General features: G+C 40.7%; 2 protein-coding genes across 3 annotated transcripts in view; one reads left to right on the top strand and one right to left on the bottom strand.

Moving 5' to 3' along the window:
- The window catches only part of rsrc1 (arginine and serine rich coiled-coil 1), a 134,568-nt gene extending 127,798 nt beyond the window's left edge, over positions 1-6,770 (bottom strand). The window contains exons 1-3 of the mRNA XM_011482566.3: positions 6,663-6,770; positions 6,088-6,269; positions 751-873 (exon numbers count right to left, since the gene is read on the bottom strand). Of these exons, the coding sequence (XP_011480868.2) occupies positions 751-873; positions 6,088-6,260 (296 nt within the window). The 5' untranslated portion in view covers positions 6,261-6,269; positions 6,663-6,770. The remainder of the gene's footprint in view (positions 1-750; positions 874-6,087; positions 6,270-6,662) is intronic.
- Positions 6,771-8,541: 1,771 nt separating this feature from the next.
- shox2 (short stature homeobox 2) lies at positions 8,542-16,907 on the top strand. Of its 2 annotated transcripts, none has more exons than XM_023961891.1 (5): positions 8,542-9,149; positions 10,463-10,671; positions 12,800-12,857; positions 13,149-13,237; positions 14,229-16,907. In XM_023961891.1, the coding sequence occupies exons 1-5, from the start codon at positions 8,894-8,896 to the stop codon at positions 14,484-14,486; spliced, it is 870 nt and encodes a 289-aa protein (XP_023817659.1). In that variant the 5' UTR covers positions 8,542-8,893; the 3' UTR covers positions 14,487-16,907. The 2 variants fall into 2 exon arrangements, with proteins under 2 accessions (XP_023817659.1, XP_023817658.1); XM_023961890.1 differs by having other exon boundaries at positions 8,543-9,149; positions 14,193-16,907.
- Positions 16,908-17,350: the final 443 nt, after the last annotated feature.

The following is a 17,350-nucleotide window of genomic DNA, read 5'->3' as shown; positions in this document are numbered from 1 at the left end:
TTATGACAGTCTTTTCTTCAATTGTACATCTGTGCATGTTTTTATGGGTTGGAGACTGCGTGAGTGTGTGTGGGGGGGTTTAAAGCAGCACAGTTTACTGGTTCATTAGCGGCAGATTATCTATGCTAATGACATGGATCACCACACACAGAGACTCTCTCTTTATATTTCTGAGAGGGATGCAGAACTCTCTGTGGCAGAGCGTGCACGTGTTTGTGTGTGTGCACAGTGTGGTGCAGGTGTGTACACATTAGTCTTGCATGAATAACTTTGCTATCTGCAAAGTATAAATAAAAATGAGCTATTGCATAAATAGCGGTCATATTTTAAATAAGTATTCAGGGATAATGATGTTTTAATTGCAGGAAAGAGTGAAAAGAGAGTAGAGTTTGGAAAAACATTTGGATGCATAAAATGTACTTCCTCTGTGAGCAAATATGCCAACACACACACAATAAAAGTAATATTAGGGGCAAATTGAGGCATGGCTACACATGCAACACTGTAATCTAGATTTGGGCTCCAAGTGTACATGTGCTTACATCTGATGACATAAGACATAAATACTAAATTATGTGTTTATGCAACAATAAGCTTTGGGGGGAAAAAATTCTTTAAGAAGTGTGCACCCCATATGCTGGTTTGTAACTAAATAAGTTAGATGTCTTCAAAGTGAATCTATTTTTATTTAAATTTGGACACACAATGCACATGGTTCTGTGATTCCTGAATATAAGAGCAGTGTTCTACCTTTTGTCCCGACTGCGTGACCTATGTGACCGGTGGCTCCTCCCTTTATCTCTTTCTGCACTGCGACTTCTCCTCCTGCGAGTTGAACTGTGGGATGAAGTACTGCTGGAGCGTCTTTTTCTCCTGTTGTGCACAAACAGAAACAAAGATTGTAATTTTTGGCTTTTCTGCAAAAAAAAACTGTAAAACTGAATGTTGCATTCCTAATCTGTTGTTAATTTCAAGCACAAATATGTATAACACATTATCAGCAGCACTGTTGACAACTTTGCATAAGTGAACGTCCTCGGCTGGGGCTCAAAGCTGCACACCATGCGAGCTGCCCTACAGTTCCTCCACAGGGGCCCTTTGGTGTTCTGCTGCTCTTTAATGTGGCTACAGCAGAGCGTGTAGCGTCTATTTTCCAAACACCACTCACACCATGTTCCCATTGATATCATGAAGCAGGGGTGAATGTTTATGAGGGTGAATGTAAATGAAGAACTTACCCACCCCCCTTTTTTTCTCTACAGCTTAGTTTGTGCAGTATTCATAATTTAAACGCTCTTCTTTTGTTTCACCAAAAACCAAAATAACAAAAATCTTTATGGTTAAAAAAAAAAAAAAAAACTCAGTCCTTCGGGACCTCTGACAGAGGAGAAGAAAAGGCAAGAAGTACAAACAACACAAAGGTTGAACTATCAAACCCGATTTGTAGCACTTAAAAAAGCACATAAAAGATCTATTAGTATTCTAAATGCTGGATCCTAAAAGTGGAGTCTAAAGAAATAAGATCCAGAAATGCGCTAAAGCATCACCGACCACATTACACAGAAAAAAAGCACACTGGTATGCTCTTCTTTTTTTGAGGGGTGTTACTGAACATATTTTCACACAAATACCCTCAAACACAATTTAATAATAAAAAATAATAATAATAATAATAACATGATCATGTAGAAAAATCTCAGAAAAAAAGGTAAAATTTTTAAAAGAAGAGAAAAAAAGAACTCTATTTATGTTTTTACCTCAAATTTGTCATTTTTTTCCCTGCATCTACATGTTAATTATCCGGTCATGATGTCACCCACCCAGAACATAATTCCTCTTCTGTTTTACCACTAGTGAAACCAACTTAGAAAATGTGTGTGCATATCAGCGGGAAGTGCCATAAAACGTGCACTGTCTTTTTAAATCAGCCTATTTAAAAAAAAAACTCTCTTAAACAAACACAGTCAGTTCGGGTCAATTGATCAAACTGGGCAGCTTACAGAGTTTACACTGCCCAGCCAGCCCCACTCTGTGCAGGTAAGCAATGACTTCCCATCAGCAATAATGGACCTTGACCAAGTCTCATAAATAATTACCGTCAACTGTCGTTCTCTGAATAGCCACACACACACAGCTAGTGTTGAACGAAGTGGGGGGGGGGACTTTAAAGGAATGAAAAGATGGACAGACAGAAGCAGACCCAGTTAAATCCTCCCTCACATTCTTAAAACAATGTCTTCATGTTTTCCTGGAGGTCTGCAAAATTACTAATGCTAAAGCACACTGTTGTCAGAAATCACTGAGTAATCTTTGAGCGATGCCTGAAGAACCGCTAATGCTAGCCCCCACCACTTGTTCATAACCAGAGGAGGTAAAGGAAAAATAAAATTAACAGTCAGTTCAAGAAACTCAACATAAAATCCCATTTTTAAAAGTCTTGCAGACTTCATAATGACGGACGTGTTAACTGTACACATTTTCCACAATACAACAAAAGCAGCACTGTGTCTGCTTAACTACTGCGTTGGATGGAAATAATTTTCAGTTGTTAATTTTCTTCTTATGTACGGTATATGAGTTGAAAAAGCTTTTATAAGTTATGTACTTTTAGAATATTATTTAAAGGATTTATTCATATAATTGGGTAAAATATAAGTATTTACCTACTGGAAACAATCAAGAATTTTGTCCTGACAGACCTGATACTTTTTCTTTAAGAAGTTCTTCTATCCTCTACTTGTTACCTGTATGAATTCTACCTGTTTGAACTCATTATCCAAATAAAACACATTTGTTTAGACCCTAAAACAGTCACACCGCAACACCATGAACAAGACCAAAGTGCTGTCTAAGGACACCATGGACAAGATTGCTCACCTGACAAAAATTGAATTAACCAATCTACAGTAAGCAAGCAGCTTGGTGAGAAGAGATTGACTGTTGGAGCAAATTTTTGAAAACAGAATAAATACAGTTCTAAAGTTTTCCAGAGACCATCTGGATGGTCCAGAAGCATATCAGGGGAAAATTCTATGGTCAGAGGAGACCAAAATAGAAATCTGTGGTATAAACATCCCTGCCATGTTTGGAGGAGGAGGAAAGCTGAGTTACATCCCAAGAACACCTCACCCAATGTGAAGCATGGGGGTGGAAACATCATGCTTTGGAGATGGGGTTTTTTTCTGCAAAGAGGACAGGATGCCCGATCCTTCTTTAGGACTTTTCATTTAATATTCTGTCTCTCACAATTGAAATGTTCCTCTGATTAAGATTCCAGACCGCCCTCACCTCTTTAAGTGGTACATATTGCAGAATCGGTGACTGAAATACTCTTTTTGCCCCACTGTAAAAGAATAAGTACCGTAATTTCCGGACTACAAGCCGCTACTTTTTTCCTGCGCTTACAGCCTTGCGGCTTATTCAGTGACGCGGCTAATTTATGGATTTAATTGGCGGCCGCCATGTACGTACTTTCGACCTCAGTGAATAGTTTGAATTCTCTATCTAACACCAAGCACGAGGCATTTTTATTCAACACACCTCTTAGCAGCCAAACAGCATGGACTTGACTTCAGGTCTTAGACACTTCAGTCATGGTTCAACAAAACGAAACACGCATGCCCGGCCGCATCCCAGAATCCTTTGGGGCCATTAGACCCAACGTGCACGTGATCGCCGCTACATTATGATGAAGCTTTCAAGTTAAAAGCAATCGTTAAAAGCAGCGTAAAAAAGTCCACCGTCACCAACGGGTTTGGAAAAGCCGGTTTGCTGCGTGACGGAGAGAACAGCGCATGGAGTGAATGTACACTCCATTTACGGTTTCTAAAGAAACCGTAAAAGCGGAATTTTGCTTTGAAAAACTCACAGCCTCCGTGTGAGCTGGAGACATCTTCTCCTGCTGATTGAGCTGCAGGGCCAATGGCAGTCTGATGGCTCCCACACGTAACAACGCATCCGCCCCTCATACACAAAACGTACAGTATTAAGTCCGATTGCTTTGCACAGAAACGATTTGCTCCATCCACCGGCGCAATGGGGACGAAGTGCTCCTCCTTGAAGCCGCCCTGGCCAGAGGTGTCGGAGTAGATAGGAAGGGGAGACAAGGAGCGCGCGGGGCGGGAGCGGAGCGCAGAGGCGTCCGCGGAGTGCAGAGGCTTCTGAATTCTGACGCACGCGCCGCACTGAGGCGCGCGTATCGCGCTGAGGCGCGCGCTTTTCAGTCGCCGCTGCTTTATTTGACCGTTGTGTTTTCTAACCAGTCCTGTTACTCCCATAACGCTGCTGCGACACAAGCGGAAGGAGAGCTTTTCCCGTTCACCCCTCCATGCACTGCTGATACTTGCTCATTCTTAAACACGTACAACAGAATGGCGAGCCGGGCGTTGGCCCCGCCTTTAGCCCCTAAGACTCATGGGAAATGTGGAATCGCGGATGTAAATTTCCTCATTATAACTGAGGGATGTAATGTTGATTATATGGTTACTGTTTGTAATTTTATGTTAGATACCTAGATTGTCAATAAGTAAAAAAAAAAATGAAATAAAAACACCATAACTGAGGGACTTGTGAACAGAATAGAGGTCCATGCTGTTTGACAGATGTCGATAAACCCAAATACGTGACCCAGAGGCAAAACTGGCACCACCCACAATGTGCTAATAAATTGCACTCACTCTGGGATGCTGGGCGTGATCTGTCAGGATGACAATATCAGCTAACACATACGCGGCTTGTACTCTGACGCGGCTTGTGTATGTATAAAAGCAGTCAAACACGTGAATATGGGTGGGTGCGGCTTGTAATCGGGTGCGCTTTGTAGTCCGGAATTTACGGTACTCATACTACAAGTTCTTGGAACGTTAAAGAAAAAAAACTGTTAGAGAATGTGAGTCAGTGTACAGAGACTTACACAAAGTCAAATTAGAGATCCTATAATGATACCTGACATTTGTTTTTTGTTGATATCATTCGTTTACAATATTTTTCTACTCAAACTGATATTTTAGTCACACATTTTTTCAGAAATATCTTTAAAAAAAAATTAAGAGAAACACTGGGTGGCTTGTGGATGACACAGAATCATGATGGCAGGTATTCAATGTTGAAAACCATAAGAGGCTTTTACTCATTGCTTTTTTCAATGACAAAACTGTTTATTTAAATCTGAGTATTTTGAATAAAGTGGTCAAACAGATAGAATTTATAATGTACAAAAATGTCTCTCTAATTAAACAGGAAACAATCTCAGAAAGTTTCCTGGCAAAAAGGCAGCAGCCCACTGAAACTTTTAGTAAGAGTGAAATAAATTCAGAGACCACTACACTGTATAAAATAAAACAAAGAATGCATGATTAAAAAAAAACTGATGTCTCAAAATGATTAGATTAAAGAACCACTCCAATTAAAAGAGTTTTTTTGGTATTTTAAACAGGTACTTGTAGCAGTTTTCTTATGATTGATGACATAAATAAAGAAAGTTAAGCTTAAAATTGTCTTTCTGAGTATTTCTTGACATTAAGTCATAAGCTGTCTGGTCAGCTCCATTCCGATGCATCCAAATAGATCCGAGTGCATTCATTTTTGTTTTCCTCGTCTGAGCTGGCATCAGGCTCAAAACTGGATAGCTCTAATATTGCTGACCACTTTTGTTGCACCAGTAATGTTAGGTTGGGATTTCTGAGGGACTGTAGACTAGTGGGAGAGAGTGTAAACAAAGGGTGGGTGGGAAGTCAGCACAGGCTGCCAACAACTTAGAGGCGAATTTCTGATGAACTCCTGTTGCTCTGCAGAAACTATCTCATAGAAAAGCTAAAACCAGCCCAATCATCTTTAAAACACCACTGTGAACACTTTGAAAATACTTCAAAATATGACGGGAGTGGACTCAAATATGAATAAAACCAGTTTATATTTCATTTCTTATAGCAGCTGCGTTTACTAAGAGGATCCCTAAGTATGTGAGGGTAATGTATAGAACTCAAAGACTTAAACCTCAGATTTGAACCCCCTACCAACTGATCTGGCACACATTTCTAAAATGTCAGTGATGGTTGAACAACCTCCAGCGAGGTGTTGTTGCCTCACCTTCTGTCTCGAGAGCGAGAGCGGCTCCGGCGAGACGACCTCCGGCTGCGACTGCTCCTCACCCTGCTACCGGAGGACGACGAAGACGAGGAGGAAGAGGAGGAGCGGCGGCGCTGTTTTCTCTTCCTCCTGCTCCTACTGTCATCTTCGCTGTCAGACGAGCGTCGACCCATGCTGGTGGACTGATAATGCAGGGCAAAACGCGAATGAGTTACGGCTGCTTGCAAGCATGTGATGATAAGACGAAAAACACGAGAAGACACAGTTCCACGTGTAAATACAGAATGTTCTGCATAAAGGAACTGAGTGAACACACCCACGGGAACATCTATAAAACTTGTGTAAGTAAATATGCCCTGAAACAGGACAGATAAACAAACATTCATTTGAGTTGCTACTACCTAGCAAGCTAACACAGCGCTAATTTGAGCTAGTCTCATGTGAAGCTCGTTTCAGCCAAAAAGTTTACGCTGTTAAAGGTTCAAAATGCGTTTCTTTTTAATTAACAATGTTTACATACAATATACTAGACACAAACAACAGATAGCTCAAAAAATGAAAGTCCCGCTACTCACCTTTAAACCACAACTCGGCTATCTGCAGCGCACCAGACTCGACTCATCGAACTAAGAAACATCGATCATTCCAGACAGTCCAGGAGGAACATAGAGCAATCGATTGAAGACTTGATTTTTTTTTTCCCCCTAAAACGACTGTCTCAATGGATTTTAACAAGTTTAAATATTGTTATTTTATGTTAACTCTTTATACTGAAAACATAAATTTAAAAAAGTTCAAAATACTGGGAAATAATTAGTAAAAGTAAAGGACGCAGGAGCAGAACGTAAGATTTCCTTATTAATAAAAATGATTTTACCTTTTCTTATTTTATTGTTTTCTTAGTCGCCAATCAATAAAAGTATGTTTAAACAATAAGGGGGAAAATTGAATGAAAATTGTGACTTTTAAAGCATAAGTGAGAACCTGTCAATCAATAAGTTTGCATGCCGGTAAAATAAACCCAAAATAATAATTTAGCTCCTAAAGTGTAAACTCAAATACCTACAGGAAGTGGTAGTGAAACAAAAATATGTTACTTTTTCTTGGTTCAATTTGAATGTATAATTGAAAAAAATAAAGACATTTAGGCTACGGATTTGTCGGAAATTCCCTGCAAATTGATATACAAGAAGCCTAATCCTATTCCAAATGCAGCAGGATGAAAAGCAATTGATGCCTAAGGTTCAAACTGAAACATCGTAAATATTTAATTAGGTGAACCGTTAGAGCTCCTGTGTGGAAATAGGGCTTTATATGGATTATCAATAAACATGCTTAATTTTGCATTAAATTCATCCCGACGTGTTCAAAATCCCGCTACATCCTGTTTCGTCTTTGACTATATACTGCCTCTTCATCTAATTGCCCCTCTTTCCCACTCCGTGGTATAAATCTTCACTGCAAGAGAGCAATTGTTTATTTATTTATTTTTTCAAATATAGGCACTACTATCAGCAGGGGGAAAGAAAAAAAAGCAGCCAGTTAAAAACTTTAATTAGAGAGCCCACTGGCAACGCGTGGCAAAAGTACTATAATTAATCGTTTAGATGCTATTTAAGTTCTTAATGACTAAAAAAATGTCCACAGAGGATCAACATTAAACAGTATAGTTATGTTAATGATGTTACTGCAAAATACATCTCACTAATTAGTAACCGGTATTACAAAAAAGAACAATTAATTCAACAAATGACTTGAAAATAATAATAATAATAATAATAATAATAATAATAATAATAATAATAATAATAATAATAATAATAAAGTTGAATGCATTACAATATTTTAAGGCCTGTAACCTTTTTTTCTTTTGCGTTTTTGAACATAAAGTGAGAACGTGGAAACCCTGCGACGCACGCGCAAAAACTATGATGCCCGGCCCGAGGCCAACTGTTTGTGACTGGGTTATGAGCCAAAAGCCAGATGCGTTCACTTGAACTTGATCTAAAGCTCCTCGCGTAGGTCGGATGCTCTTCTTGGCATCCCAGCTGGTCCGCCTTCACCTCCTCTCTCCCCGTGTCAGCGCTGCGTCTCCTTTTTCCTCTGCCCAGATCACAGAGAGATACTGAGGACAGACTCCTCGTCCATGTGCTTACCCTTCTCCTGTCATTTTGCGATCTTTTTAAGCCACACCCCTGCAGAGAGAGCGAAAGAGAGAAGGAGAGAGAGAGAGAGGCGGAAAAGGAGACAGATCCATGACCATCTCCTGGGTGTTTAAAAACTAACTCAGGACAATAGCAGCGAATGGGCGCTTAATTAAATTAATTAGTCCGTCTTGTCAATCCTGGATTAATGGCCAACAGCGACTGTGCTGCTCAATGTTTTTACTACTCTCTCTCCCTCTCGTATCAGTAAAGGAGAGGAGGGGAGGAGGGGAGGGGGGGGCTCATCCCGGCATCCTGAGGGGAGGTAATTTGCACGGATCAAGGGGGCAAGGCGCCGCAAAGTATAAATACTGTGACTTCAATAGAGGATCACCAGCAGGTTCCCAACTCCGCTACCAAAGGAGGAGGAATTGGCTGAGAAGATATATCTTCGTATATTTTTTTCCACCTTCATTCACAGTTGGCTGCATCACCTTGTATCATTTTCAAGGGGCTGACTTTAAAACGAGCCACATCATTGATGTCTTAAGCTGTCGAGGAGCAAAGGGAGAGTGTATGTGTGTGTGTGAGTGTGTGACAGTGTGTGAGTGAATGTGTGATTTTTTTCCTTTTTTTTTCCTCGAAGAGGAGAGGAAACAGTGATGGAAGAGCTCACTGCTTTCGTGTCCAAGTCTTTCGATCAGAAAGTGAAGGAGAAGAAGGAAGTGATAACGTACAGGGAGGTGTTGGAAACCGGAGCAATGCGCGCAGGAAGCAGGGAGTCTTTATCCGCGGAACCGGGAAGCCGAGAGGACGCGGCCGCCGTTACGCGGAACGTTGCGCTGTCGCCGGGCAGGGAAACGGACATGCTCGGCCCGGACAGAATCAGAGACAGCGGGAGCCCCAAAGTCATTGACGGTAAGACTGCGCAGTGTGTTCGAGCAAGAAAGAGTGGAGATCCCGACAGGCTAAAAACACGAGGGAAGTGGCAAGTGCAGGGAGTAAATCCACCAATGCGCTTTAATTCGAAGAAAATTCCCAAAACTTTTTCATTTTGGACTTTTCGATTTAAAGAACGGGTTAGCACACTTCCGGCTGTTTGCAAAAAGTGCTATTGTTTTTTTGTGATTCAAAATTTGATATTTTTTCAATTTACGCAGCGTCAAAACTACTCCTAAAGCTTGATAAGTAAAACTTTAAATTCTACTAAGAAATGTGCAGCTTGAAGACAGTTTGTGTTCGATAACAAAAGAGTTTTTAAATGTTACAGAACATTAGAAAAAACAATTTAAAGGATACATTTGACATATATGTGCTCAATATTTTTGAACACATCAAGATGTCGCGCTTTGGTCGCTTTACGTCTCATTTACTAGTCTACTTTGTATTTTTGTTTATAATTTTCTCCAAGGGCTTACCTGTTTTTGTTGTATATCTTTACTTTTTTAAATTACGACATTTGCGACTCTTTAGATTGTTTAATTTAAAGACAAAACTCAAGTCTTCCAAATGTGCAAAATGTTTACAAATATATTTTTAGTTAAGAAAAGTCAGGACAAAAAATCTCTGAAAAGAAAATGTGAAATATGTATAATATTTTTATTAAAAATATAATCATTTATCTGGTAACAGTTAAACAAAGATTAAAAAAAGGTTCTACTTGAGTAGAAACTGCTAATGTCAAAGACAGAATAACTTAGCGGCTTCTTTGACATTTTCAGGCCGCTCCTGCTCTGTGGAGTCAGTTCATAGCGCATTAGAAATGTGAACAAAATGTGACAACACTGGAAGAGATGCCTCCGAGTTGGCGGACTTGAAAGTGACATCTGTTCGTCACGGGGCAGCGTGGTTAAGCGCGAGCCCAAGACGCGCGCGTATTAGGCATTCATTCAGCAGTGGGCACGGCCTTACATATTTATAAGCAGTTAATAATTAAAGAGCTTTATGTAGCTTTACAAAACATCCGTGGAGTGATAGCTCTGATATTTGAGGGCATGTCTTTTTTATTTCTTATTTAAAAACAAACTTATAATAATTATATATGAAATTGAAGCATTTCTGACTTTTTCATCAATTAAATATAGCAACAATTTATTAAAAGATTAAGAACAATTTTATTGCAAACGCTTGTGATCATCGAGGTCAGCTCAGGCTGGGAGGGAGTCGGGAGGGTGGTGGGGGTCACGGTCCACGGTGCTGACATTTCCCACCCTTCTTCGTCTGCCACACAGGCACCACGGACGTGAAAGACAGGAAAGAGGACTCGAAGCCCTTAGAGGATGAGACACAAACAAAGATCAAACAGAGAAGAAGTCGGACTAATTTCACATTAGAGCAGCTCAATGAGCTGGAGCGGCTCTTCGATGAAACCCACTACCCGGATGCCTTTATGCGGGAGGAGCTAAGCCAGCGACTGGGACTGTCGGAGGCCCGAGTGCAGGTAAGGATGTGGCTCCTTCAGATGTGCAAAACAAGGCACCGAAACCAGCAGAAATGGCTTATAGAGTAATTTGTAAAAATGTTTATATGCAAAAACTAAATGTTTAATTTTAGAAGCAAGAAATCCTTTGCAACTGAATAAAGACATGTTATTGCAATATTTATGATTCTGATTATTATCAGCTTCACCATTAGAACATTGGCAGGTGATTTGCTGTGTGTGATGATAACAAACAACAAAGATAAGAAAAATATTGCTAAATTCTACACATTTCTCCTTCCTCCCTTCTTTTTCCTGCTACTATATTTTTGTTCTTCTGATTTTTTTTAAATTATCAAATACAGTTCAAAGCGTTTGAAAAAGGAAACTTTTTTACTTTGAAAAAAAAAAAGTACTTTGCAACCAGGACCTTAAGGACGTTAATTTATGAAAGTGCATGGTAACCCCCAAAGATTTTGGCATAAGTGAAATGCATCCTCCACATTCTTTGTAATTATTAAATTATAAATTTGCTCTTATGTTTTATTGTGTCACGGCATTTTTCCTATGTTTATTGAACATTTAAATAGAAAAAAAGGCTTTATCATTATAGTCTGTATTTCCGGGGTGCATGATAACGAGGCCATGTTTACCAGCGCTGCTGTAGTTTTCAAGGGGATAGACCATCTGTGCAGAAACCCAGTTGGAGCTGTGGGACACGAGGATGCTGGGGGGGGGGGGGGGGGTTCCTCAGACATCTCCTTCATAAAGCGAATTGAGGCACAATGAAACACATAGACTACTCCTCAAAACATTTGGATGTATTCCTCGTGTGCCTTCATGGCCAAGGCTCAGGGATGGACAGAGTATTTGCTGGGGTGGGGTTCCCTAAGCTAGCTACACACGCACAGCCTTCGCCCCCCCCCCCCCCCCCAAAAAAAAAAAAAGTTAAAACCTGCTTTTTGCAGGGCTCCACAAGCCTGAACTGGAATCTCACTATTAAGGCGCATTGTGCCCCGAACAAGGAGCACAGCTCGGGGATTTGCATAAATTATGTATTATTTTCAACCCAAATCAAGACCAGCTCTCCCTCTACCCCCTTTTATCTCCACTGGAGTGTAATGTTTCTTTATATTTTTTAAACAGCTGTGCGTAAAAGGCCACACATTTATTTTCGACTTAAACTGTGCTTCAATCGATAACAGCACTGCATCTGCTTTTATCATCGCCATAAATTATTACTTGAAGCGTGCGCAAAAAAGGGACTTCCGAGTGACATACACTGTGATCAATAAACGAAGCCAGCTGACAGCCAGATCAATATGATATTTCAATCATGCTTTCCCTGTGTGTTTATGGGCCCAGACGTAATTGAGCCCGGAGACTGACACGTTGCATTGTGCGCTGATTTAGCGCGAGTTACGGGAGATTCAAAGGAGATTATCATGGCAATGAATCGTTTAATCTGTGTTCCGAGGCGTTTCTCTGAAATTGACGCTTGTCAATTTCAACAGAAGGAGAAGAGAGCCGTCAGATCTGTTTGATTTTTTCTGTCCCCTTTGTGCAAAGTAAGTGCTGTGGCGGCGATCAGACAGAACTGTCAGACATTTAAGCGATTCTCTGACGCGCGTTTTTTTTTTTTTTTTGCAGCAGATAATGTAATTAATTTCATCGGTCATTTAATGAGAGCGAGACGGAAAGAAAAGGAGCGAGATGCTCTCAGATCGCTCTGCTGTGATGTCCAAACCCGTAATGGTACTGCTGCAATTCGATATCCAACAGTCTATTCAACCCCTCGGGGACCCTCATCTATAGAAAGATGAAACCGGCGCTGACAAGGATATTTATTATAGTCCAATAGTCCCGCACATTTCCAACAAGAGCGCTTCTTTTCTCCCAATAAGAGTTTCATATCAGACTTGCTCACGTTCCCTTTTAGCCCTGCTGTTTCTGTCTCTGTTCTCTCTGCTCCAACCCCCACTCCGCCTTGTTGTAGACTAAATGTAATAATTAAAATCCGGGGTTAAGCAGCGTCATTAATATTTCAGTGCTCCTCGGGGATATTGTTTTTCTGCGGTTGTTGTCACTACACACGGCCTCACAAGCAGCTGCCAATCAGTGGGTCTCTAATTAATTTCTGTCCCTGCAGGTTTGGTTCCAGAATAGAAGAGCCAAATGTAGAAAGCAGGAGAACCAGTTGCACAAAGGTACCTCCAGCATTTTATTCTATTCTATTCTATTCTATTCTATTCTATTCTATTCTATTCTATTCTATTCTATTCTATTCTATTCTATTGCACCCAACCTGCTTGTGCGCTACTGTGCGTGCGCAAAATTTCCAGCTAAATGATGCTTACATTTTCCAATTGGAATTAATTTGGTGGATTCTTTAATTAAATTTTCACAAGGAATGATCGGTCTTCCAGTTTGTTTCATGTTATGGTGAATATTTCTCCTAAAACTAAGACGGAACGTTCCCCCCTTGCATGTCACTGCAGGAGTCCTGATTGGAGCAGCGAATCAGTTTGAAGCTTGTCGTGTAGCACCATATGTCAACGTCGGGGCTTTACGGATGCCATTCCAACAGGCAAGTTACTTTAAATGGTTTCATCTTGAAAACCAGACTGGTCTCCATAGCTTCTATATGCCCACTACGCTCTATATCCCCTCTACCCCCACCATCGCCTGTGCGCAACTGTTGTTTTGGCCTTGGCACAGGTTATGGCCCAAGTGCTGCAGAAACTCACTGTATAACTTGAGGGGAAATAAACTCATTACAGACATTTTTATGGGATAAAGGGATATAATTTTGCATGAGTGGAAAGTTTATTGTAAGTCCCAAAAGGTATAAAATTGGTTTTGTGGCGCAAAGCTCCAAGGTGTTGTTTCGGTTTCATAATAAACAGCAGACTGCGGAGGTCAGTAAAAGTATGGACAGAACGGCATTCATGGTTCTTCAACTGCTTGCAGCAGCCTTCCCTTTGGATGGAAGACTTGCTGTACAAAAAAGCTACGGTTTATGCTTAGACTCTAGAAATGAAACACATGTCGCCCTTAATACTTAATAGTAATATTTTTTTAAGTGAACATAATATTCACAGGAAGCTTTGCACCAACTTGCTTTAAACCAAATAGCTTAAACAGAATACATTCAACAAAAAGTACATTAAAAGAACAACATCTGCTTAAAAATGAATAAAATAGTCTCTGGAATGCACAGCATTACAGTAAGTGTGTACTTTATTAACTTTTAATGATAAAACCACTCCAATTTTTCTACAGTTCTATGTTTTTCCTTATTTTTAGTTTGCATTTTTCTCCCAAATCATTGCATATTGATGCTTGTGTATGAGTGGGGGTTTCACTAAAGAGAAACAGCCTCTCTAAGGCGACCCTTGTGCGTCATGCTCATGAACATCATCATCATTGTATGGATGAAAGATGCAGTCTCTTTAGTAAAAAATGATCCTTCAAGCAACCCACTGCAAAGTTAACGCATGTTCTCCCCCTTCTCTTCCCCATCCGTGCGTCCCGTCCCGTAGGATAGTCATTGCAACGTGCCGCCCTTCTCCTTTCAGGTGCAGGCGCAGCTGCAACTGGACAGCGCCGTGGCCCACGCGCAGCACCACCTGCACTCGCACCTGGCTGCGCATGCGCCCTACATGATGTTCCCCGCGCCACCGTTCGGACTCCCGCTGGCCACGCTTGCGGCGGAGTCCGCCTCCGCCGCCTCCGTGGTCGCCGCCGCCGCGGCAGCCAAAAACACCAGCAAGAACTCCAGCATCGCCGACCTGAGACTGAAGGCCAAAAAGCACACGGCCGCTTTGGGACTGTGACGCCATGGAGACGCCAGGACACGAGGCGTGGACACCGTCCGGCACTGAACAAAAACCCTCACAAAGTGGACCCCCCCCCCAACAAATATTCCTGGGACAAACTGAAAAAAAATCCGTTAGCCATGGACGTATTAATTTATGCTTTGTAAATGAAGGAGGAGGAGAATAAAGAATAAATATAGGCTATTTATGAAATAGAGAGGACAATGACAAAAATAGCCTCCATTTTTTTTATTTCAAGCCAAAAAGAGTGGCTTCATGCACCAGGAGGAGCCTGCTCTGCAGACACATGGCTGAAGAGGCCGGTGGGACACCCTGAGGAGGCGCATGAAGGAGGAGGAGGAGGAGGAGGAAGCAGCTGGCACGGTCGATACTTTGTCAAACAAAGCGAACCACTCTGCAGTTGTACTGTTCGTGTTCGGTTTTAACGTGATATTATTGTTGCTCTGATTCTACTTCGTTCATAAAGAGGCTGGCCTCATCATATTTCAAAAAACAAACAAAAAAACTTTCTCTGCAAAAGGACGGAGAGGGAAACCTTTGGCAAATAAAAAGACAACTTAGGAGTTGTTCCTTCTTCTGTTTCATGTCCAGTTTGGAGGAAAGAAAAAAAAAAACAATGCCTCTGCGGTGTTTGCATGAGTTTGTGAGCCACCTTTCCCCCCGTTTGGTCCCGTCTCCTCTGTCCTTTTAACGCGTGAATGTTGGGGCCTGCGTGACCTTCTCCTTGGACCTTTTTGGCCAACAGACGTGAGGTTGTGAGACACGCACAGGCTTTGTTAAACGTGACCATACTTCCATTCATATTAACAAACTGATGTCCTTTTGAAGGAGTCACAGCCAACAACAACAACACTTAGGGGAGTTAGGTTTACGCAAACCGGTACGGGCACCTGTAAGATATGTTAATACACAAGAAACATGCATTATTTTTTATTATTTAGTGGCTTTATGAATGCCTTGTGGGAAATTTGATCCTTTTTTAAAAACTTTGTTTCTGTGTAATAAATTCACGTGCTTAGCCGATGTAATTTTGATGTTTTTTTAAAATAAAAATCTCACCTGAGGCAGGGGTTTCTTAAAAAAAAAGAAAGAGTATTCATGAAATTGTTTTACTTTTTTCCATAACATGTGAGACGTGAATTAACGAAATGTCTTTCGTTCTCATAATAAATCAACTAAAGTTTCTTAAATGAGTTGACTTTTTTATTTTTTTAACAATTCAATCGTTTTTTTAACAAATTATTATTACTATTATTATGATTATTTTTATTATTAGTGTTGTTGTCGTTATACCACCGAGAGGAACTGATCTTAAATAATTCATGACTTTAGCTGGAGCTCTTTTGATAACGTCACTGTTGTGACAGGCCCGTTTAGTCGCGAACATTGCTGTCTGTTGCTGCGCCAAAAACCGATGCATTATTCATTGTTCGGTTTGGAGGGCTTGTACTTGAGGGCTGATCATTTCTAATACCAACTAAACGGCCAGATAAAGGACAAATCTACCGGATGAATTAAAAAATATCCACTTTTGAAACATTCAAAAATATATTCTTTGGACAAAAAGTTTTTTAAAAATCGTTTTTAAGGCTTTTCATTATTTTTTAACAAATGTTACAGAAAATACGATTCAAAACTAACAACAGTAAACTCATAATTAGTTTAAAAACACATGTATTTAGTTAACATTAATTATAGCCCTTAAACAAATACATTTAGCACATTTTAAATAGATAATGTCAATAATTCTGAATACAAAAGTGCTCTGATTTTGATGTAATACTTTTTGCTTTTTTTTATTTTCGAAAAGTGGATGATATGAAATATATGTAAAGTTTATCACCACTAATACAATGAATGTTTTTACCTGCATCTAAAAATGATCTAATTCGCTTCCTAACATGTTAACCGCCTCTATTGAACATTTAATAAACACCTGACACAAGAGCGTATAATTATAGGAATCCAGCTCCCATTAGCTCTCCAATCTTTCCACAAACACAATGTCTTAAGCTATTAATTAATACTGATTTCACCGAGACTGTAGACGGGTCCACAGTGTTTGCGCACCTCAGCGTTTGGGGCAGGATTTAGACGCCAAAAGTATTGAATTATCGATTCGGAGCCTCGCCAGTAATGGAGGGCATGGAAGTGTGTGTGGGAAGGAAACCGCTGAGCGGGAGTGCGCGTGCTGTCCTTCGTTGGAACACATGCACTGGGGTCGGGGGCGCGCAAATCCTGGACTGTCCCATAAAAAAATAAATACTCCCAATCCCATGCAGTAACATCAAATTGTTCAGTTTTCTTTACTAACAGTTTGGAGAAATTATAATAATTAAAATTGCACTGTCTTTGGATTTTGACAACACAATTTGAATAATACAACTATGTTTTAAGTGGATTAAAATGTCCTAAAGCTCAGGTGTCACTGTGTGTGTATTTTGTTTTGAAGAGCAGTGAAAACATGGGTTTCATGAGTGGCCCATCAGCTATCAGGATGTCCTGAGATGTAATGCTGGAGTGGAGGGTCTCTGCTCTGAGGGGGCCTAGGAGACAATGAGACGGGAACACACAAGTGTTCGGATAACACAAGGAGATTACGAGAGTTCGCACACTCCTCTCAACACACTTTTATGACACGTTTCCCAGCACAGCCAGCCAGGAGCCGGCCACACAGATTCTTCTCAAGGTCTGTTCCACTTGCTCGCCCTGTGTTTTTCTGCAGTCTCATCTACCTGCAGTCTCACACAAGGATTGTTACACACCGGGCTGGCTGAGGCAAGACAAGGCAGTCATGCTAAAGTCAACCAGCCGAGAGTAAGCAGTGGATATACAAACCCATGTGCATGTGAGCTGGCACA

Source organism: Oryzias latipes, chromosome 13 (assembly GCF_002234675.1).
Source record: "Oryzias latipes chromosome 13, ASM223467v1".
Taxonomy (NCBI): Eukaryota; Metazoa; Chordata; class Actinopteri; order Beloniformes; family Adrianichthyidae; genus Oryzias; species Oryzias latipes.
The sequence above is the reverse complement of the archived record's forward strand: the minus strand, read 5'-3'. Positions and strand labels throughout refer to the sequence as shown.

Excerpts from the sequence above, each read along its gene's own strand:
- shox2 (XM_023961890.1), top strand. The coding sequence starts at position 8,894 with ATGGAAGAGCTCACTGCTTTCGTGTCCAAGTCTTTCGATCAGAAAGTG. Across the intron at positions 9,150-10,462 it reads GAGCCCCAAAGTCATTGACG|GCACCACGGACGTGAAAGAC; the intron begins GTAAGACTGCGC and ends TCTGCCACACAG. Across the intron at positions 10,672-12,799 it reads TGTCGGAGGCCCGAGTGCAG|GTTTGGTTCCAGAATAGAAG; the intron begins GTAAGGATGTGG and ends CTGTCCCTGCAG.